The sequence below is a fragment of the Ictidomys tridecemlineatus genome, chromosome 4, assembly GCF_052094955.1.
Source record: "Ictidomys tridecemlineatus isolate mIctTri1 chromosome 4, mIctTri1.hap1, whole genome shotgun sequence".
Taxonomy (NCBI): Eukaryota; Metazoa; Chordata; class Mammalia; order Rodentia; family Sciuridae; genus Ictidomys; species Ictidomys tridecemlineatus.
In genome coordinates, this window is record NC_135480.1 from 206,623,703 (window position 1) to 206,647,570 (window position 23,868).

General features: G+C 55.6%; 1 protein-coding gene across 6 annotated transcripts in view; it reads right to left on the minus strand.

Annotated features, from left to right (window-relative positions):
• Positions 1 to 5,651: 5,651 nt before the first annotated feature.
• Ak8 (adenylate kinase 8) overlaps positions 5,652 to 23,868 on the minus strand; it is a 109,815-nt gene continuing 91,598 nt past the window's right edge. For 5 of the 6 annotated variants that reach the window (XM_078048528.1, XM_078048526.1, XM_078048525.1 and 2 more), the window contains 2 exons: positions 7,013 to 7,093; positions 5,652 to 5,972 (listed from right to left, as the gene is read on the minus strand). In XM_078048528.1, the coding sequence (XP_077904654.1) occupies positions 5,735 to 5,972; positions 7,013 to 7,093 (319 nt within the window). In that variant the 3' untranslated portion in view covers positions 5,652 to 5,734. The remainder of the gene's footprint in view (positions 5,973 to 7,012; positions 7,094 to 23,868) is intronic. The other variant, XM_078048527.1, reaches the window with a different exon arrangement.

Sequence of the window (23,868 nt, forward strand, 5' to 3'; positions counted from 1 at the left end):
AGTGTTTTACTGAAGAAGGAAGAACTTTGTGGTTTACTGCAGGAACCTCAAGCCCGGCTCTTTGGCACGTGCTGGTGTCCAGGCCTGACCCTCTGAGCCTCTGTGCTTGCCAGCAGGTGTGGTAATTGGTCCAGACCCCAGTGAGGGCCTTGTCTCTGTCACCTGCTATAGCCCCAGAACAAGGGGGCTTCAGGCCTAGCAGGAGTTTGGTTAGTATTTGTGGAATGTGTGAACCTGAGAACCGAAAGATTCGGTAACATGTTTTTCTGCTCTACTTGATGGTGACAGCTTAAATGATGACCTTGAGGTCAGGAGTGGACAAGGGGTCCTTTTTTAAATGCGTGGGGAGCCAGGCATAGTGGTGCACGCCTGTAATCCCAGGCTCATGAAGCTAAGGCAGGAGGATTACAAATCCAAAGCCACCCTCAGCAACTAAGTGAGGCCCTAAGCAACTTAGCAAGACTCTGTCTCAAAAAATATAAAGGGCTGGGGGTGTGGCTCAGTGGTTGAGCCCCCCTGGGTTCAATCCCTGGTACTAAAAATGAACAAAATGCATGGGGCTTTGACCACAAAATTACCAGCCTCCCCACTGTGAAGTGGGTATCATAGAAGAGACAGTTTCGTGAGGAAGGGGCCCGGCAGGGGCCTGAGTTCCGCCCCCTCCTTGCTCCTGGCTGGGCCCTCTTCTCCTCTCTGCCTCGGGCGCTCCCCTCCTGCACACAGCTCAGGGCTCTGAGCAGGCCGAGCACTATCTCCCCGAGGTCAGCGCAGGGCCGGGTCTCAGCTGCTCCAGTGAACTGACCTGCACACCCCAGGCACAGGGCAGGGCCCCGCTTTCTTCTCCCCTTTCTGCCCTTTAGATGAGAAAATAACAGCTCTCCTGAAAGGGCCCGCTGGGCAGAACCGTGTCCCATGGTCACCTGAGCTGCGAGGGAAGTCAGGATTTTCAGCTGGTTACCCTAGTGGGTTCTGAGGGCATGGAGGGAAGGCCCTGGAAAATGGACAGTGTCCATTAGTGTCTGCCTCTCCAGCAGGGGACCTTTGGGTTCTCTCTCTCCTCTTTCCTGTCACAAAGTATTGCAACAAATGTCCTTGAGCCTTGTGCACAGGTGTCGGGGTTCAAGAGCAGGAACCCAGAGGTGGCACTGACCCACGCTGAATGGGTGAAGCAAAGGGACTGTGTTTTGTGCATTTCTCATTTTAATAGGTGCTGTCACTTTCAATGGGTGCCCTCCAAGGTGACTTGCCAACTGTATTTCCTCCATAGTGGGGGAGGGTCCATCCCCACAGTCTCCCAGCCAGAGTGCTCTCTCAGGTTGGATGGCCCTTCTGTCCTTGGCCATGAAAGGTGGAGCCCACACCGGGGTCTGCCTCCTATTGCCCGTGTGACCTCAGGACGTCACTGCCACAGCTTTCTCATCTGTAGAATGGGAATAATAGATTCCTACTTTCCCAGACAAAGACCTCCTCGTGGGACTGGCACAGACCTGACTCACGCACGCGGGACTCTTGCTATTCACAGACCCCTCCCCAGAACTCCTTTCCAGCTCAGCCATGGGAGGGGTGGCAGAGCTCATTCCTTTTCAAGCACAAGGAGTACTGTGGCATCAGCCCAAAGTGGCCTCCACCTGAGGCAGCACAGATGGACGAAAGCAAGAATATAGATGCCTACAATGTGTGCATCTCCAGGTAAAGAAGGATCACACCACAGAGGTGAACACCAAAGCAGGGCACCAAACAGCGGATCAGGATCTTGCAGAGAAATCTGCACCCCGTGCTCACCACAGCGTTATCCTGCCAGCCAAATGCAGAAGCAGCCTAGTGTCCACTGATGGATGAGTAAATGGTGTGGCCTGTCCACACGGCAGATACTATTCAGCCTTAAAAAGGAAACAAATCCATCTGCTGTCACCCACAGGAAACCATGCCAAGTGAAGTAACCAGATGAAGGACACATACAACATGATTCCGTTTATACACAGTTTCTAAAGTAGTCTAGTCAAAGAACCAGAGTAGAGTGGTGATGGCCACCAGGGAAGAGGAGGCAGCGGAGAGCTGCGGTCCAGTGGGCACAGTTTCAGTTGTGCAAGAAGAATGAGTTCCAGGGACCTGAAGTTGGCAGTGCTGGAATGTACACTTCAATGTGTAAGAGTGTAGATTTTAATATCAAGGGTACTTACCACATTTTTTAAAAAAGGTTACAGAGGACCCAATACAATACAATCCCCCAAATGTTCCTTTCCATTCATCATCTGTCATCCACCCATCATCCATCCATCATCCTTCAATCTGTCACCCATCATCCATCTATCTATCCATCATCATCCATCTATCTATCCATCATCCATCATCTATCCATCCATCCATCAAATCCATCAGTCACCCATCCATTCATAATCATCCATATACCATCCATCATCCATCCATCCATCATCTCTCTGTCATCCATCCATCCATCATCCATCTATCATCAATCCATCACCCATCAGTTATCTATCATCCATTCATCCACCCATCCATTCATCCATCAATCATACATCTATCATCATACATCCACCATCTATCTATTCACCACCCATCATCTGTCCATCCCTCATCCATTCATCATCCATCAATCTGTCATCCATCATCCATCCATCCATCTGTCATCAATTATCCATCTGTCCATCCATCTATCCATCATCTATCAATCCATCCAACGATTATCCATCAGTCATCCATCTGTCATCAATCCATCTATCCATCATCCATCAATCTTTATCCATCATCCTTCCATCTATCCATCATCCTTCCATCTATCCATCATCCTTCCATCTATCCATCATCCTTCCATCTATCCATTCATCATCCATCAATCTGTCATCCATCATCCATCTATCCATCCATCCATCATCCATCCATCATCCATCCATCCATTCTTCCATCCATCCATCCATCATCCATCCATTCATCCATCTATGCATCAATCTATCCATAAATCCATCCATCATCCATCATCAATCCATCATCCATGCTTGCATCCATCCATCATCTTTCCATCATCCATTCACCCATCCATCCATCATCCATCTATTCATCTGTCATCCATCCATCCATCATCCAAAAGTGCAGTTATCTGCAGGGAATGACATTAAGAGTTTTGCTGGAGGTTTTCACTCCCTATTTGAGATGCTTCTGTCATATTGTTTGGATTTTTTACAAGGAACATATTTCAATAATCACAATATTTTTATTTTTTTTAATGGCAGCATGTTCCACGGTCAACTAAAACACAACGTTTTTTTTTTCCATGCACCTGAGCCCTCTTATATGCCTTAGAACTCAGCTTCCAAGTCACCTTTGCCCTCCTAAAGGGTTCTCCTGTGAGTTGTGACCCCATTTGAGTCTCCCTGCTCCCCTCTGGCAGACAAAACAGGCTGGTCTGCAGGGTGGATCAGCAAGGAAGGGTATCAGGAGCCACCCAAAATCTGAAGTTCCTTTTTTTTCTTTCATTTCTGGCATCTTTATAAGATATCAGTCCCATAAGGGCAGAAATCTTGTCCCTTTTTTCTCTGCTGTGTCCCCAGTGCTGGGCATGTGATAGGTCCTCAATTAATGCTTGTGGGATGAAGGAGAGAGGGATGAGCCTGCATCACTTTTTTCCCAGATTAACTGTCATTGCTCTGATGTGCTGCACACTAGCCAGGCAGCCCTGATGTCCCTCTCCCACAAGCCACAGAGGACAGTGATCATAGTTCTTACTCTCTTCTGGGAGAGAGAAGCCGATTGGCCCAGCTCAAGGCAGAGGTGATCCTGTCCTCATCCTTTGCAGCTTGGGATAGAGGCTGTGGGGGGCAGGCGGCCAGACACCCCACCTGTGCCCCTCACACCTGTGCATTTCCACTGCCAGGGGCGTGGGGGGAACTGCATAGAGTGTGCTGGGCCGAGCGATGGAGCCTGCGCACTGACCACTTAGGATAGAGAGGCCAGCATGCCGGGCGGCGATGGGCTATGGAGCCACGGATGACAGCGTTAGAAGCAGTTTGTTCTCCTGCAGGTGACGTTGATCAGACCTCAGTGGTTCATTCATCACAGCTGCTCACCAGTAAATTAGCAAGATTTGCCCTGCAGCCACAGGAGTGGCCTCCCTGGACCCGGAGCCCTGAGCACCACTGTGGGCTGGGCTGGACGCTCATCAAGGCAGCCAGGCCGCCCCTTAGGCTGCAGCTCCAATTAGGAGCCCAATTCACTGTGCCTCCCTCCAGCCCGAGCAGGCACAGCCCGGCCTGCAAAGCCAGGGAGGGCAGCAGCCCTCACCTCCCAGGGAGTGATCTGCAGGGCCCCCAGCTCGATGGGCCCCACCTGCGGCCCACATGGTCCCTGCGTCTGGGATGGCACCGGGAGGGACTCACTATATTTCACGACCTCCCAGGAGGCACTACATTTATTCTTATTTACAAATCCCCAGAGAGGGGAGTGACTTCCCAAGGCCACAGAGCAGCACACAGGGCTGGGCTGCAGGGTGCCATGCCCAGCTCTTGGCAGGGACACCACCTTCCTCGGCATGCTGCATCCAGCAGCTCAGCACAGTGGGCACTGCTGAGCCGGGTGGCAGGGAAGGGCAAGGCAAATGGCGGTGTGGGCAACCCAGAGGCCAGGCAGCCAGGAGAGCTAAGGTGGGGAAAGTGACCCTAGGCAGGCCAGTGCTGGCCGCTTCCCTCCTTGCTACCTCCCACAATTCAAAGGGGCAGCTGTGCACCTGCAGAACAGTCTGTCACAGACCCTCCTGGGATGCATGGAGGGTAGGAGAACTGGGCCCTGGGCAGGGAGGCCCCAGTGGAGTTTCAGGTGTCAGAGCCGGGCAGGGAGGTGCGGCATGGCTTAGGCTGGCCACAGAAAGCAGGACCTTCCAAGAGAGGGCCCAGCCCCATGAGGCCTGGCTCAACCAAAGGCACGGCTCAGCACAGCAGCTGAGCAGGGGCTGTGCTGGAGGAGCTGTGCACTAGCCCAGGCCAGGAAGGGCTCTGGCCATTGGGCCCACAGCCCTGGACTTCCCAGAGCCCCAGGGCTAGAGCACCTTCCAGCCTTGATCAAGTGACCTTAGCAGGTCATCTACACTCTGCGTCCATGGGACAAGCACCTACCTAAAGAGACCATTGTGGTGTGCAGGAGAAACATGGCAGGGCTTGGAAGGGCTGGTCACCCCATCAGCCTAAGGCATTGCTGTCCCCCACATCCCTCCTGGCCCTGCAGAGGGACTCACTTTCTCCCACCCAGAGGGATCTGCAGGAGGCAGTCTGGAGACCAGCTGTCTGTCCAGCCCTGTGCTGCCCCGGATGGCAGCCACTAGCCCCTGAGGGTACTTAAACCATGGAGGTTAAACAACATGGCCCCAGCCGCATTTTAGGTGCCCCACAGTGCCCTGTGGCTAGAGGCTGCTGGACTGGACAGGGCGGGGTGAGGGAGCATAGCAGTCACCCCCAGAGTCCCACTTCCCAGGCTGCTTGGTGGGTGCCAGACACCTGCTAGGAGCTGTGCATCACTGCACTGGGTCCCCAGGGGACACATGGTGTGCGGGGACACTCCCAAGGCCTGGCCCAGGGCTCCCTGCTCTGTGTTCCCAGACTCCCAACAAGGCCACCTTCAGCCACTGTCCCCCCAGGACACACGTCTGTCACCAGCAATCTTTATTGGCTTGGTGGGGTTTTCCAGGAGCGGGCGGGGTCCACTGGGCCTGCTCCTTGCTCTGAGCCCATCAGAGCCCTTTCTTGGGCAGGGGATTGATGATCCCGCTCTCGATGTACTCAAAGACGGTGTAGGGATCCTGGTCCCCGTTGATGGTGGTGGCCCACCTGTAGAAGTGCCCCAGCTCGGCGGAGTTCCTGTAGTACAGATCCACCTTGAACTTGACCCGCTCCTCAGAATCCTTTGGGTGCTGCAAGAGACGAGCCTGGATCTCCATGGTGGGGGGCGGCTTGTACATGAGGTGGTACCTACGAAAGAGAAGGGAACAGGTGACCACAGGCTGGCTGTCCTATGCGGGCCAGGTTGCTGGGCACTGTCGGCCATCACCACCAGCCCAGCAACCTGGGCACAAGCTGCATGTACACTCCTGATTGCCTTGAGCTGCTGAGTGACCCAAGATTGGTGCCCGCTGGGGTTGGAGCAGAGACATCAGCGTAGGAGGTGGCTGCGAGGGTCCACCCCCAGCCCTCCCCTCCCCCACTCTCTTCTTGGCTTTTTCCTCCCAGCAATCTTTGATCTTCCTTAAGCCTCTACCTTAGGCCTGCATCACACCCGCTGCTGGGCACCAACTGTGACCCTGTGTTCACGGGACTCAAGGAGGGGCGTGGCAGGAAGCGCCAGACGGCCCCTGCCCTTCAGATGGGTCACTGAGGACTGTCCCCGGAGCCAGGAGGACAGACCAGATCCATATTCAGAAAAACCCTCTCTGGCACCTCCTTCTCTCCATCCCCACTCCTGTCCCTACCTGAAACATGCCCTGGTTCCCAGGGAAGAGGAGAGCTGGGGCACCTTTGGACCGTGGGGACTTTCAGGTGCATTTCTGCTGCACTGTGGCAGGGGAGGGTCTCAGAAAGCTTCGGTCTGGGCAGGTAGAACTTGCCCGGAGGCCACAGTGCAGGGACCGTGCTTGGTCAGACTGCAGAATGAATGCAGAATCCACTCCCAGCCCTCGGGAGGACTCAGGGATGAGCCGGTTCCCGCGGGAATGCATCTGTACAGCTGCCAGCTCTGGGAGCCTCCTGGCCAAGGCCACTGGTGTGTGACAGGGGACACCTACCCACCCATTTGCAGCCGGTGCAGCCATTTCACATGCTGGGCACAGCTGCTGACCCAGGACAGAGTGCCAGTGTCCTAGAGCTCTGGACAGTCCTCTCCTGGTTACAAAGAGGGCCACCAGGCATGCTCAGAAGAGCTAGTGGGGACCCCATTTCTAGCCCCCTCAATCATCCCCAGGTGGGCCTGGCTGCTAGCAGCCCTGGGTGGCCAGCTACCAGGAACAGGCACAAACCTTTCTCCTGTGACTGGATCCACTCTTCTCAGGGTCAGCCGCTCCATGATAGAATCCAACGGCACGTTCAGGAAAAACACCCTACGGGCACAGTGCACACCTGTCACGACCTGTACTCACGGTGCTGTGACAACCCAGGCCTGGGCCTCCTGAGCCAGCCCCACAGAGAGCAGAGAGCTGCCTCAGAGCGTCTCAGGTACACTCCCACCGCTGCCAGCCTACGTCCCCTGCCGGCATCACCCCAGGGCCAGGGGCCAGGCAGCCAGAGCCACCAGAATTGTTCCACTGCCCAGGCTGAAGCTTTCTGTGACCCTCCCCTGCCTTGCCCAGTCCTTGCCCAGAGCCACAGGGCAGGCTCTGGGCCCTGCTCTCCCCACGCTGCCCCCACCAGCCCAGGCTTCCCGCAAGGCGCAGGGTGGCGTGGCGTGCCCTCCTCTGGAGCTGCGAGGAGAAGCAGCAACGTGGATGGCACCTGAGGTCATCATGCTAAGTGAGGTAAGCCAGACAGGGGACAAGGACACACGGTCTCACTCGTGAATCTCACAGAAGAACAGAGTGGACGGTGCTCACGGGGCTGGAAGGGAGGTGGAGGGCGGGTGACGAGAAGCTCCCGCACACCAGACGTGGGCGGGGCACGACGGCCCTGCTCCAGCCCAGCAGTCACCACCCGCTAAAACCAGCCAATTCTCAAAATGCCCAGAAGAGTGTGACATTCCCCACACATAAAAGCCATCTGCGTCCGAAGAGAGGGGAAGGCTGGCCACCCTGATGTGAGTGTCCCGCACCCTACACATGCTGACCACCACGGTGTCCCCACAGAGAGGGCTCAGGGAAGCTGCTCCCCAGGCAGCAGCTGCTGGGACGTCCCGTGCTCCCTGCCCTTCGCCTTCAGCCAGTGTGGAGAGCCCAGGGCCAGCTCCCAGCAGGACAGGCCGTCACCGTCGGTGCCTGGGTCTATGTCTGAGATGCACACTTCCCACTGGGGACAGTGTCAGTGACGACCAACACGCTCACACACCCACGGCCTTGAATCCATTCCACTTTCACACAAGCAGGCTCCGCCAGAGGCCGCCCGGGCAGGGACCTCACCTCCACTCTGGGACACTCCGCCCCTCACCAACACCCCCAGAGACCTCCAGACCTGTCAGGTGGCCAGGCTTTGGGCCCAGACGCCTCTTAGTAAGGCCAGAGCACTAATGGGCCCCCAGCAGGTGCCCAGGAACACTGCAGGGGACGAAGTCACAGGGGACGAGCGCGCACACTCCCCGAGGCCTGCGCCCCGCCTCCTCGTGGTGATTTCCCACCTGGCCACAATCCTGGTGGCTCCGGAGCACAGGGCTGGAGGGGCCCTGGACAGGAGATTCCCAGGGGGCTCACAGACTCTCCAGGGCAGCGGCTGGCAGAGGACGCGGGCACACCTTGCCTGGCTCAGGAGGGTGGGAGGCAGCCCGCGTGCCTGGCGGTGGGATGGCTGCCTCTGGTGGGGTGCTGCGACCCCCTGGGAATTAGTTAGAGCCGTCAACCACATGGGGACTCTCCAAGGGAGACAGGGCTCAGAGAGGCTCCTCGTAGCTGTTCTCAGCCGGAACCTCCTGCCTTAGGGAGGCCTGCAGGAGAGGCCAAGCCGGACTGCTGCTGGGCCTGCACGTGGACCATTTCCCCCAGCTGTGGACACACTTTTCCCAGTTTCCTCTGGGGGGACACACTGCCCCTCTCATCTCAAGGCCTCATGGAACTAACTTGCCCAGGGCTGCAGGACTGGATATGAGGGAGGCCTAGAGGTGGCCAGTCCGAGCGCCGGCTCCTCCTGGCCACAGGAATTGGCTCAGGATGCAGGCTGATCCGCGGAGGGCTGCCCCAGTGCATGCTGGAGGGAAGGGAGCCTCATTTCTGCTGAGGCTGCAAAGCGAATGGCTTGCAAGTCCAGGTTACCCAGAGAGAGCCCTGCTGAGAGAGCAGAGATGGGGAGAGACAGTGTGGGGCCCTGGATCAGGACGTGCCTGAAGCCAGCACACCCTCAGCATTTCTCTGACATGAACACGTAAACCTCTTTTCTCAGTTTCAGTTGGTCTGGACTGCGTTTCCTGCAATATGACACCTAACACCTCTCCAAGGCCACTTGCTTTCTGAAAAATATGTGAACTTAAAAAAATATAGACAGGGCGGGGGTTAGGGCTCAGCGGTCGAGCACTCGCCTAGCACGTGTGAGCCCTGGATTCAAGCCTCAGCACCACAAATAATAAAAACGCGTATAGACAGAGTCCCAGAGTCAGACGTCCCTCCTCCCTCCAGGCCTTCTTGCCCTTGCTCATTTGCCCCGGAGGCTCTCTGAGGGTCACTGTGCCGTGGCCAGGAAGCCCTCGGGGCGGTGGTGAAGCAGCAGCGCGGCCACTCCTGCAGTGAGCACAGCTTGGCCACCGCAGCCAGGCAGGGCCCTGACCAAGAAAGCCCCCTTCTTCTCTGCACCAGTCCTGGAACCACCTCCATCCACAAGGTGCCACAGAATAACAGCCACCAAGCACCACGTGGAGCCAGGGCAGCGTGCGAACACGGAGCACAGGTGTCTCAACTGCTGCCACCCTCCCGCTGGCCCCTCGTGCCCCAGGACCCAGGGGCCCCAGCAACCCCGAGTCTCAGCTGTCCCTGGGGCTGGCAGTGGGTGGTGCCACTCTAAATGCTGCCATCTGCAGAGAGGACGCCAGTGTGGAGGTCCCTGTCAGTAAAGGCCCTTCACCATCAGACGCAGCTGAAAGCTGTTGGCCTGGCACATCAAGACGGCCTGCCAGGCACGGGGAGGGCCTGCGACCCACGGCCAGAGCAGCAGGACCTGGGGCGGGACTGGCACGCGCCTCTGGAAAAGCCCCCTGAGAGGCTGCCCTCCGCGTGCCAGCACCTGATCGTCCAGGCTGCGGCCCCAGTGGGCACCCAGGGGGCAGGGCGCAGGCCAGGATGCTCTGCCGACGTCTGCCCCTAGCACGGCCCTGCCCTGTGCCACGCTGTGTTTCCTGAGATGCTTTTTCAGTAACACGCCAGAAAGGGGAATGGCGAAAGCAGACTGTCAGAGGGCACGGGGCAGACCGCGGGGAGTGGAGCCGGGGCCTAGCAGCAGCAGGACGGAGCCATGCCTGCCTTCCAGCTGGGGCAGCCTGGGCGCAGGGGCAGGGGGCAGTGGAAGGGCCTTGGAGGTCCCTGGTCGCACTAAGCCTGAACGGCCTGGGCCTGGGGCTACTGGTCTGCAGACCTCAAGCCCCAGCGCCCACCCCTGAACCAGATGATCCCTAGCACATGAAGGTAGGAGAATGGCCACTGGGATCCTGCTCCCCAGCTCTGTCTGATGGTGAGCACATCTAGATGGCTTGTCTAAAATGCAGATCTGGGCACCCCCTGTCCCCTGAGCTATTGAGCCAAAACCTCCAGGGAGGGACGGATTACCCTGAATTATAAATATTTATGATTTATAATATTTATTATAAATATGAAGTATTTATAAATCAACAGCTCAAGTGAGTCTCACAGCCAGGCAGCTCTGGGGGCCATGGCTCTAACCCAGGGTCTCATCCCTGGCCACACAGGCCGCCATTAGGAAGCTTTGAGAATACCAAGCCTGGACCCCAGCCCGTGATTAGTGATTAGTCCAAGGCTGAGTTCTGCAAATGGGATTGTTTGCAGGGAGGGGGTACTACAGATTGAACCCATGGGTGCTTTACCACTAAGCCACATCCCTAGTCTTTTTTGAGACAGGGTCTCACTAAGTTGCTTAGGGTCTCACTAAGTTGCTGAGGTTGGCCTTGAATTTGTGGTCCTCCTGCCTCAGCCTCCTGGGTCACTGGGATCACAGGTGTGGCCCCACATCTAACTGTAAATGAGGATTTTGAGAGCTATTCAAGTGATTGTGGTATGTAGCTAGGGCTGGAAACCACCACTCTGATCCAATCTACTGTGTCAAGATGGGGAAACTGAGTCACGGAGAGGAAAAGAGCTCACACGCTATCTTCCTGGCACTGTGTCAGACATCAACGACAGGCCCTTGTGACGCCTCCTCCAGCCACTACCTCAGGCTCAGTGTGGGGAGCAAAGGAAGTTCCCTTAAAAGGCCCTGAAACTCCCCCTGCTCCAGAGCCAGTCACTGGAGACCGAGGAGGGGATTGGCTGTGCCCCCAGGAGGCTTGGTAAGTCGAGTCACGATACGCAACGCCTGGCTCTAAGTCTCATGTCCAGTCCTGCCCAGAGGCAGGGGCCTGCCTGTTGGCACTGGATCTCAACAGGTGGACCTCCGTGGTTGCAGAAACTTTTGCAAAGCACTATGGTGCAAACGTGGTGAGAGAGGACGTCACGTCCACAAGGGGGACAAGGTAGGAAGGCAGGCAGGGAGGGAGGGGGAGGGAGGGGGAGGGACACGTATGGCCAGGGTGGGGAGACTAGAGCTCTCTGGCCCTGGGACAGGAAGGTCCACAGTGCAGCCACCTGGAAAATTACATGGTGGCTTCTCAGAAAAAGAAACACAGAATGACCATCAGATCCAGCCCCCCGCCCCCCAGGATACAGACCCAAATCCCTGGGAGCAGGACATGCTCAGGAGGCGCACACCCCTGCTCACCGCAGCGTGGTCCACACAGGCAAAGCGGGAACACTGCCGTCACGGAGGGGTGAGTGGACAGACCAGGCGGGCTTCGCACACGGCCAGCCTTACAAGGCAGGAGCTCTGACGTGGGTCCGTGGAACCCACTGGGCACTGCGAGCCTGCAGGACCTCGAGCTGGACGGAGTCAGCCCTACTCAGGACAGGTGCTGCGTGTGCTGCTTCTGTGAGGTTCAGAACAGTCCAAGTCACAGGGACGGCAAGCAGCCTGGGGGTTCTCGGGGGCCGTGGCGGCCGGGAGGTCAGCCCCGGTGGAGGGCGAGGCAAGGGTTCAGGAGATGGTGTGATCCTGGCTGCACAAGAGTGTGACTGTGTTAGTGCTGCTGAGCCACCTGTGAGAGGTGGCTGTGCGCCTTCTGTTGCTTCATCACACACACAAGCAGAAGGCCGGGTTGGGGAGGGGGTTCCTCTGATCATGAATGAACTCACAGGTTGGCAGGTTCCGAATACAGACGTGTACAAGTGAATGAGCGAACCAAAAATACAATCACACGACAGTACCAATTCTGCAGAAAACTAATGGAATGCTACAGGAACTCTTCCAGAAAACAGAAGAGGACCTCAGTTACTCTAGTTCCCAACTTATTTTATTTGGCAGCCTTTCCCTGATACCAGACGATAAAACTATTAATAATCCTCATGAACACAGATGCAGAATTCTTCAATAAATGATTAGCAAATTGAATCTAGCAATACATAAAAGAATAATCTTTTAGAACTAAGTGGAATTGAGCCTAGAAATGGAAGACTGATATTAGAAAATCAATTAATACAATTTACTCTAGCATGAGACTTAAGGAAAAAAAAGTGTGTCATCATCTCAATGAATATGGAAAAGGCATTTGAAAAATCTACATCAGTTTCTGATTTTAAAAAAAGTCTTAGCAAACTAGAAATAGAAGAGAACTTTCTTGACACATTTACCAAAACAAAAACAAACAAAATGAAATAAAATCCAGCTAATGTCATACTTAATGGTGAGAGACTGAATGATTTCCCCCTAAAATTGGGAACAAGACAGAAATGTCTACTCTTACACCCTTATCAAACATCCTACTGAAAGTCCTGGATTATGCAATCAGAAAAGAACATGCATACATACTGAAATAAAACCCTCTCTATTTGCAGATGCATGATCGTCCAATAGAAAGTCCCAACGGATTTTCAATAAAGCTACTAGATCTAGTAAGCAAGTTTAGTGAATTCTCAGAATATAAGATCAATAAACATAAAGTAAATTGACTTTCTGGATACTAGAAATAAATTATTAGAAATTGAAATTAAAGAGTACCGTATATACTAGTATGAGCCAGAATACTTATGTACAAATCTAACAAAACAATACGAGGTCTGTGTGCTGAAAATCACAAAGTGCTGATGAAGGAAACCAAGGAGACAGGTGCAGGGGAAGCTGTACTATGTTCATGGACTCAGATATTCAATGTCGAAAACCTCAGCTCGGATCCTAATAGATCTGCTCTGGTCAGCCTTTTCACCACTGTGACCAGAAGACCTGACAGACCACAGTTTAGAGGAGAAGTCTATTTGGGGCTCATGGTTTCAGAATCTCAGGCCACAGACACCCAGCTCCATTCTGCTCGGTGGCAGAATATCCTAGTGAAAGAGGGTGGTAAAGGGAGTGGCTCAGGACATGGCCACAGGACGCAGAGAGAGACTAAGCTCAGCTCACAAAACACACCCCCAAAGGGAGGCCCCCAGAGACCCACCATCTCCAGCAACAAGCCATGTGCCCGAGTCACCACCCAGCAAATTCCTATCAAAGGGGCAAGGCCGTGATCGGGTCGAATCTCTCCTGACAGGATCATTTCTCCTCTAAACTTCCCTGCATCTTCTTGCACGACGGCTTATGGGGAGCATCTCACATCTAAACCCCCACAAGATCCAGAGATTCGGTGCAGTATCAGTCAAAATCATTACAAGCTTTTCCCCCTGAAGATCTACATAAGTCAATTCTAAATATTATATGGAAAGGAAAAAGAACCTGAATTATTAAAATAATACTAAAAAGGAAGAACAAATTGATTTCAAGACTTACCACAAATAGAGAAAAATGCATATTCACATTTGTAGAAGTATAAAACCTCAAACTATTAAACTTCTAGAAGAAACCTATGTGATTTTCTTTGGGTTGAATATGTTCCTCGACAGGACACCAAATTAATGGTTGATAAAAGAAAAATATTGGGGCTGGGGCTGGGGCTCAGCAGTAGAGCGCTTGCCTCGCACGTGCATGACCCTGGGTTCAATCCCCAGCACCACATATGATTAAATAAGAGAATAAAGGTCTTGTCTCCAACTACGACTAAAAAATAAATTTAAAAAAAGGAAAATATTTATGTTAGACTTCATCAAATGTCTAACAATTAAAAACCCCACTCTTCAAAAGACATTAAAAAAGAAAAAGAAAGATGAGCCACAGACTGGAGAGAATATCTGCAGAACACAAATCTGATCACGGTTTGTATCCAGAAGACATCAAGATGTGAACTCTGTGCACAGAAAGCCGCAGATGCGGAGGCCCAAACAGACCTTCCTAACCTGTGTTTTCAAACCGCACCCACACGTTATCAAGTCTGGTTAGGAAAACAGCTCCTGAAGAAGGCTCAGGCTGGCCCCTCCTTCCAAGGAGGGACACTGTCTGGCCCTTAATGAAGACTCAGTCCCTTTGGGGGTGACTCACACCCAGTGCTCATTTTTCCCAGACAGGCTGCCGCTGCCGCTGTCTGGGTATAATCCAGTGTCTCCTCTCGAGGCCACTCTACAGTGACCACCACTGAAGAAGGATCAGAGAAAGTGAGAGTCAGTAATGAAACTACAAAACAATACCGTAAACTAACACCTAGAATGTTCTGCTTATCATTAACTACAATGTGTTGCTTGTGACACGTCCCAGAGGAGATGTGTGATGCAGGTGCAGTGGCAACTGTGTGGTGCTTGTGAGGCACAAAGTGGGAGTGATGGTTTTTTACAGACTTGCTAGGACAAGTCTGTATCTGTCTACAGGCCAGAGGCAGCGCTGGCTGTGTGGAGAGATGACTACATTTGGGAATGGCAGTGAGCCGTTGGCAAGCTGTCAGAGAAAGCCAGTCAGAATGGAAGAGAAAGTTGAACTGAGCATGGGAGGAAGAAAAGGGACGTGGGGAGGATGGGCAGAGGGACAGGCGCTGTTAGTGAATTATGTTGAGACTACCAAATCTAAAAAGTAGAACAAGTCACCTGCGAAGTATTCTCTATTAGTCTGTTTTCTGTTATTGTAATGGAATGCCCATGGCTAGGTGATTTAGAAAGGAGAGAAGGTTATTTACCTCACAGTCCCGGAGGTTCAAAGGCATGGTACTGGCCTCTGCTTGGCTCTGGTCAAGGCTTCATGGCAGACGGCATCACACAGGAACTGTACTGCTCCCTCCTGATGGCATGCCCCGGTGACCTGAGTGCCTCCCGCCAGGACCCGCCCCTTAGGGGTCCCGCCCCCTCCTCACCTGGCCTCACGGGGCCAGCTTCCAACATGTGAGCCTTTGGGGACACAGGGATCCAGAGCTCTCAGCCTCCCGGGGGCTGCCTGAGGCAGGAGCTGGGCTGCCTCCCAGGGCCGCGCCCCGTCCTGCCTGCACGGTGCTAAGCGTCGAGGCACATGCCGAGCGAGAGCCCGCGGGTGGGTGCCGGCCCTGCCCCGGGAGGACCGAGCAGCCTCCACGGCAAAGCCCCTCCATGGTGCCATGAGCTCCCTGCTCCTCCTGGCAGGTGCAGGCCACAGGTGCCGACTGGGAAGATCCCCGACAGCTGTCAGGGAGACTGCGAGGGAGAGAGCCGCGGGGAGAGGGTGGACACCAGCCCCTCTGGAGCCTGGGAGAGGCCCCGCCAAGGTTCCAGAATGTTTACAATGTCTGTTTTCTACTCTGTCAAGGATGCAATCTGCAAACTGGAGGCCAAACATCTCCACCGCATCTTACGCCCTGAGCAACGCGCCTCCGCCCTCGGGGAGCAGCTGCTCCCCACTCCTTAAGACTAGGGGCTCCCACTGGCCATTTCTAGTTTAAAACTGTGCCTAATTGAAAGTGGCAAACCCACCCTGGCTGTGTCTGCCGTCTCTCCAGGGGCAAGCAAAACACTCTCCAACTGTCATTAACTGGTAAATTAGCGAGCTCTCCTGGCGGCTCACCACGTGCGTGCCAGAAGCAGCAGTCTGGTTTAAGGAGAATGACCCAGGTATCAAATCCCTGCATAATCCGCCTCCGTCTCAGCGCCGTCTTCGAATGCCGCCTCCCTCACCACCGCGAAGAAAGAAGCATCTCTCCCTGCGCGGCCACCCAGGTGCTCCCCAGACGATACGCAGAGGCAAATTGCTGGAGTTCTGCCAACTTCCCCCAAAGAGAAAAGCAAAGGAGTCTAAGGCAAAAGTGACCCAGGCAAGTGGAAAGCTCCGGAACCAAGAAGCAAAATTTCCCAGGGGCCTGAGAGATCCCTGCGCCTTGGGCAGGCGGTGGTGGGAGGCCCCGGGGGACAGCAGGTGTGCAGCAGGAACTTCTGGTAAGGTCTCCCCAAGCAGGTCACTGACCAGTGACCTGTACGGTGGCTTTGGGTCAGGAAACGGTGCCCCTGCCTGAGATGCCATGTTCCTGGGACCAGGAGACCAAGCCAAAGGACACGGACCCGCTCTGAGCTTTTGAGAGTCCCTGAGTTTTAAGTGTCTTAATGTGACAGTTTCCGTGTCCACCGAGCTATGCCCAAGGCAGTCCAGACTCTCATCATCACTATTATTATTAGTCGAGTTTTAAACCAATTCCAGGTTCCATTCTATGTGATCAGTGCAGCCTGGTCCCAGCACACGTGTCCTCACGGCCCCCAGCTTTTTCTGACTACAAGTTCACTGCCCCCCAAACTCTGCATTTCCCATAGGAGCAGGGTGAAAGGGGGGACCCTCTTGTGCAGGGAGAAGACAGAGGCACACTGTGACTTGTCACTGTCATCATGACACACGAACAGCAACGCGAGGTGCTCACTGAAAGACGTCAGGTCCCAGGTTAGGCACTGTTGTGTGATCCCACTGACTCGGTGGCATGGGAAGGTCCCTGGGTCCGAGGGTTAGAGGCTAGCCCAGGCAACAGAGCGAGGTATCTCAAATTCAAAAAAGTATTGAAGGAAGAAAAAAGATCAGAACATTCCGGATGATTCTCCGTGAGTAGAATCGGGAGGGACCTTTGTTTTTTCTCTCCTTATTCTTTTCATTCCTAGGGATTGAGGTCGGGGCCGTGCACATGCTAGGAGAGCACTGAGCCCACCCCAGCCCTTTTCGGTTTTTGTTTTGAGACAGGGTCTCACTAAGTGCTGAGTGTGGCCTGCAGCCTGCCGTCCTGCCTGGCCCCCAGGTAGCTGGGTTGTGGCAGTGTCCCGCCACGCCCCTCCGTATATTCTCTCTTAGCTCCACTCCATTTAAATAACTTTTTATAACATTATATGACTTTTATGCAGAGAAACAAACCAGAAGCTTTCTAAGCCAGCGTCTACTAACGTGTCACAGAAACGACGTCCTGGGCTTCTGTGTCCAGGGGCAGCCGGGGCTTCTCTGAGCCTGGTGGAGGCTCCGAGGGGAGCAGGGGCAGGTGGAGGGGGGCGAAGTCACACAGAGAGGCAGAGAGCCAGGTGGCCTGGTGAGTGGCCTCTATGGGGGAGGGCATGCCTGATCTGCAGTGTGCCCACGTCGCTGGTGAAAATGCTCCCAACACAGTCAACTGCAAGCCGCAGAGGTGACGCCACTGAGTGTGGAGTGGGAAGGCCCGGGCACCCTGGAGCACACTGGCACACATGGCCCTGGCACACCCTGCCACACATGCAGCCCTCTGAGCTGGGCAGTGACTACAGTTCCCTTTGCTGAGCACGGGCTCTGGCCAGAGGTCACTGACGGCGCCTGTCGCTCTGTCCATTCTATCAAGGTGAAGCCAGGCCCCCTGGAGGTGCTGTTTGTCCTGATCCTCCCAAGGCCTGTGAGCCCTGGGTCCTGGATTATGCTGACTGTTGTGTGAGCCCAGAAAAGCAGAGCCCTGTGCAGTACAAAAGGAGCAGACACTTGACCCAGGGCGTCCACTGCGGCCCTTCGCCCACTCTGTGCTGCCTGGCCTCGTCACAGAGCCCCGTGGACTGAGTGCCACATGCGGTATGCAGAGCCCTCTCCGGATGTGCAGGATGGGTAACGGACATGCTGGGGAGGTGGGGGAGGTGTGAGGTCCCCTGGACACTGGGCATGTGCAGGACCATGGGGAGGAAGCCAGCCCAGGGACCACTCAGGGGTGTCGGACTGACACCCGTGTGCCTCTGGCCTTGGTCAAGCTCAGAGCCAGGAGCACCCAACCTCACCAGCACCCACCAGGCCCTGGAAAACACGGGTGAGGGCTGGTGGGCCCTGGTGCCACCGGTCCCAGGAGCTCCCCCTGTAGGTGGGGCAGGGAACTCCCGCAGCCCGCCAGGTCTCCCTCCAGCTCCCACACACTGGGTCCAAACTGTCCCTACTGCTCCTCACTCCCCCTCGGCCCCTGCACACGTGGCAGGCAGGGGTCAAAGCAGGACACACACTTTGGTGCAGCCACAGCCCCTCTTGGGGCTCTGGGAACCCACCTGGATCACTCTTCCTCTGTGCTGGTCCTCCAGGGGCTGGCTCTCACCCGCCCACCTTCCCCTGGGTGCTCGCGAGACAGCACAGGATGCTCGTGGAAACCCCCATCTTCCGGGCACTGGCCAGAGCAGAGCACCTCTTCCTGGCACTCAGAGCAGCAGCATGGCCGGCAGGGTCCCCCTCACAGAGGGAGTCCCCCTCAGAGGGAGTCAGCACCGAAGCACCCTGGGGGTGCCCGTTAAAACCTCTGTGCCACAGCCCAGGAGCAGCTGGGGTGGTGGACATCTCCTCGGGGCCCTGTGGTATGGCCCAGGCTCAGAAGAGGCCAGTGGGCCCTCCTGCCGGAGCACAGAGCTGGCCTCAGCTGAAGGGCCTTCGGGGCTGTGATCCTCCATGTGCTCTCAACCCCTTTCCTGAGACCAGTCGACCCTCGGCGCGTCCAGGGGAGCGGTTCCTGGTCTATTCCGGGAGCTGCGCAACTGTCCATACCATCAAAGCTCGGCACATCCTACCACTGTCAGAGGCGACCCTGAGCCCGGGGCCGCCGTCCCCAGCCCGGCCTGCACAGCACTACTGTGACCCGTCTCCATGGCTGGTCTTATCCTGAACACTTCATCTGAATGGATGGCGCGGTGTGTGCTCTCCACATCTCCCCAGGAGAAACAGGAGGACCCACGGGGTCGAATTGGGGTTGGCAGATCCCATGAAGCACTCAGTGTGCCACCCGCCGACTGCACGCTGCCCCGCCTGGCACCCTCGCTCAGCCCCTGGCTTCCAAGGGTGCCCGTGGTGCAGGGTGGCCAGGACGTCATTTCTCCACAATGTCGAGGAGTGTTCGGTTGAGAGGACAGGTCACATTTTGCTATCATTCACAGTCGGTGGCATTTTAACCCCAGCTTTCGAGACAAATTGCAGTTTCCTGAGGCAGCGCTTGAACAGTGACGGAGCAGGCCACCTCTTCCTGCCCAGTGCAGCCCTCTGTCCAGGGTAGCCCGTTGGGCTGGCAGGTGGGGACGGGTCTGCTCCTCACGCCCTCCTGCTCTGGCCCCTTCTCTGGGCCAGGCATGGCCTCCTCGTGTTAGGGTCTGTAAACAAGTTGGGATGGCGCCTGGCATTTTGCAGAGGGAGTGGTTTGTGAGGTGGCGCCAGTGAGTCATTAAGTGTGGAGATTCCTGATTGGTTGACTGCTGTATCTAGTTTATGTTAATTAAGATGAGCTGTGTGGAATGTATATATACCCCTCCTGTCCTACAATAAACGGCTCCCACTCCTGCTGAATCAATCTACACAAGTTGCTTGTCACCCCCCTGTTATTTTCTGCAGCCGGACTGCGGCATCCTCGCAAGGCCCTTTCCACCCTGACTGTCCAGCGTCTGCTTCCTGGGAACGTGACCATGTCCAGCTTGTCCTGGGGCAGGACCCCAGTGCAGGCCCACACACCAGCACCCGCCTGGCAGCCTACAGGGCAGATGGGGAAACTGAGGGACAGACAAGACCCTCTCCTGCCCAAGGGCCAGCCAGCTGTGGCAGAGCCAGGACCCCTGCCCAGGAGGCTTCGGAGTCCAAGCACGACGGTGGCCCTGCTCTGTGAGTCGGCTGGAGGGACAGAGGGAGGAGGGAGGGTGGGCGTGCCCTGCCCAGCACAGACTGCACACCTGGTGCCCCACCCAGCTTGGCTGTACAGTGGCCTCAGAGCCACCTGGGGTCAATGCCATCTTTCTCCACTTGGCACAGATCAGCAGAAAGGGACTTGAGGCAGGAAATGAGGCCGTGCTCTGCAAGGGCACCCCCTGACCTGCCAGGGGGTCCCCACAGGTGGGGATGCAGGATCTGTGACACCTGGGGACATGTGCGTCTCCTTGTTACTGGCCACCAGAAACGGGCCGAGGGCTGGTCCGGAGACTGATTTTGAGTCCTCCTTCCTCAGGGCCAGTCTCCACCATCCTCCAAAAGCTGCTCTTAACCCTGGCTGCCACCCGCCCCGGGACCCCACCCCACCCGGTTCCCCAGCACTTCCTTCGGGCTCCCTGGAGCCCTTGCTCTGACCCCCCTGCGGCAGACTTCCAGGTCGCGCCTCCCCCCACACCCCCCACCCCCCTGCTCGGCTTCTCGGCTTCTGTTCTGACCCTGGCTTTTCCTCCCCTCACTGCCACCGTGGCCCCACACTGTCATCGCAATCACGGTGGCCCCACTCTTGCGCTAAGTGTGCTCCACACACGCACAGGCTCCTCCCTACCCGTGGGGAGCCGCGGCCCAGGGAGGTGCTGTCCCCAGACTGGGTCCCACCTCGCACCCCGGTGTTCTGCTATATTCCTATGCCCAGAAGTTGCTAGAACATCCCGGAGCGTCAGGGAGCGTCAGGGAGCGTCAGGGACTGGCCGGAGAGGACAGGTACAGCTCCTCTAGGGCCCATGGCCACGGCGGCCCTGCCTGGGGAAGCTGCCGCGGTGTTTGTTAGGCCACACTTTAATTACTCCAGAATTATGTGAAGCCCCTGCACGAATATCGCAGGGGCACCTCCCGAGGAATCTCACTACAGAAGCCGGGCTGTCGCCAGGGCTCAGTAAAATAAGGCACACGCAAAAAAAAAAAAAAAAAAAAAAAGATCAACAGGCGGCGAGGCTGACCTCTGTGAGATCACCCAGGGCCGGAGCCCGTCTCTGGACGGCAGAAGCCTCCCATTTTACAGATGGAAGGGGAAAAAGCCCTGCAGCTCTCCAATCTATTAGGTCTACTTCTGGAAGAAACCGAAAGCTGATTAAATATTAATAAGCAGTGGTATTAATTAAGGGGGAAAGTCCATCAAGAGAACCCCAATATGTTTACAGTGTCCCCGGGAAACTGGGAAAATTCACAATCAAGTGTGTAAATGTTCTAAAAAAGGGTCCTGAATATTTTATGAATATTTGTCATAAAACAGAAATAATAACCACTGTGCAGAGCTATTAGAATTAATATTTATGCTGCCCGCCATGAAATATTCATGGGGACAGAGAGAGGGGGGCCGTAAGACAAGAATTAATTTACACTGGGCTCGGTTTACCCGCCGGCTTGATGTTTAAAGCGGGCTGACAAGCCTCCGCCACCATCCGCCAGTCACTTCCCGCCGGCTGCCGAGAGCGAGGGGGTGGGGACGGTCCGGGCTGCTGACAGCTCACAGATTGAGTTTCTGACAGCCCTTAAAAAACCTAAACGGCCCCCCACCTTTTTTTCCTTCTTCCATTGCCCAAGGCGCTCTGTTCTGCCACCGTTCATCCCATCTCCCCTTCCATCTGCTGAAATTAACGAATTAATGAGCGCAGGCCGCTTTACGGTGGGGCCCTATGAATGTTTACAGGCGATTAAATTATAATGTGGGCGGCTGTATAATTCATGAACCAATTAAAGGAAGTGTTAGTTGATTTGATGGGATGAGGACGTACAAAATGCATTTAACTAATGGGGAGCCACCGGCTGCAGAGGGCCGGCTCCCTCTCTCGAATTACGCTGCTAATTGCTCGGCTTTGCGGGGCTGTCACGGATAGCCATGCATATTTCATTGTTCTCAAATACTTCAATTGTTTGCGACCGTGTCACGGCTGTAATGTGGAGAAGCCGGGCCAAACTTGGATGTAGTTGCAGTGCCCCTCGGGCCTCACCGGAAACCAGAGCCCCCCAGTGGAGTCGGGTGTCCCTGGCCATTACGTGATTAAAAGGGCTCAGCCTGCGATCACCTTTTGTTTTACTAAGGGACACTAATTCCAGAAGCTGACCTTCGGACCATGGTGACACTGGGCCCTGAACAGCGGGAGACAGAGCCGGAGCCGGGGAGAAGGGGAGAAGGAGGGGAATTTCGGCAGCCCCCAGTGGTTCCCACTCTGTGTGCCAACGTCCACAGTGCAGGGGTCTCAGGTCCCCCAGAAGCCCCCCCTTTCCCCTAGGGCAGCCCTCCTGAGGTGCTCCCCAAGCTAAGGGTCACCTCCAGGCCTGACCTTATCCATCTGCACCAGAGGCTGCTCCAGCTTCATGAAATGCAGTGAGCGGCAAACTTGGACCCAAACTTGAATCTCTCGCCAGCTCCAGGAAGGGTAGTGAGGGAGAGGGTGTGCAGAAAGCGCGTCACCCCACCCCAGAAGAGTGCTCAGGAAGAGGGAGGTGACCTCCTTTGGAGCCAAAGGAGGAGGAGACAAAGGTGGCCCTCCTCCCAGCAGGAGCCGTAGGATGCCACCTTCCCGCCAGCCAGCGCTCCCTGTTTAGGGAGCTCCTCTCTCTCCCCCCAATCTCCAGAGCATGTGGTCAACTGGACTGACCGGAAGTCCTTCTACTCTCTTCTCTGGCTTCCAAGCTATAGTCTGATTTTTGCATGAGCCATGAAAACACACACACACACACACACACACACACACACACACCAAAAACCCTGTGGTCAGGTGAGTGTGGTGATGCAAGCCCATAGCCCCAGCTAGTTAGTGGCCTGAGGCAGGAGGATTGCTTGAGTGCACAAGTTCAAGACCAATCTGGGTAACGTAGTGAGACCCTCAACTCAAAAAACAAAATTAAAACAAACACAAAAACCACCGCTGTTGTCACCAACTTCAAGCCCCCTGTGAATGGCAAAGAAGGAATTCTTTTTGCTCCCATTTTGCTCCCACTGATGTGAGGGGGGCCCAGGCCGGGGCCAGTGACTGGGCCTTGGGGCCTTCACCCGCTGGCCAATAGCACGGCCTTCTCAAGTGCACCCAGAGTTGTGTGGTGCACGGAAGCCCAGGTTGCCCAGGTGCTGTGGGGGGTGACTAAAGGAGTGAGCCCTGGGCCTGGGCCTCTCATTCCGGCTGGCACGTGATAACTGCCCAGATCACACTGTCCAGTACTACTGCCCTGTGTTGTTGGTGGGTCTGGAAGGTCCCCAGGGGCTCATGTGCAGAAGGCCTGGTCCTCAAGGCAGCAGGGTCAGAGGTCTGGGGGACCTGATTCCATCACGAGGGCTCTGATCCTGGTGGCTCAGTCAGTGCTGGAGTAACAGTTTGATGACACGAGTGGGAGGTGGTGGGGACGAGGGGGCAGGGCCTGGCTGCAGGAAGCAGTCACTGGGGTGTGCCGGGAGGGTCTGCCTTGCTCCTGGCCCCTGGCCTGTCTGCTCCCAGCCATCCTGAGGTAAGCAGCCTCCTTCACCACATGCTTTGGCCGCCATGATGTTCCGCTTTGCCTCTGCCCAAAGCAAAGGAGCTGGTGGACCAGGACTGACCAAAAAGGAATCTCCTCCTGGGAGTTGTTCTTCTTGGGCATTGATCACAGCTGGCGAATGGAAAGCAATGAACACCCCTAGGAGAGCAGAGCTGGCCAACGGCAGCTAACGACACCATGTCCTCCACAATCACACTTGAAGGCAGGGGCCAGTCCACCCTGCTGCAAGGGGTGTATGCAGTTCTGGCCTTTTGCAGTCAGCAGGATCTCTCGTGACACACACAGGGGTCTGACTAGATCCACACGAAAGACTGTGGGAAGCCAGGGGCCCCGGGGGAAGAGACCCAGCACCACGTCAAGGAGGAAAGACAGGCCAATTGCAAACCCAAAGAAGCCGGTTAATGTGCCTAGGTGCGACCAGCCACTG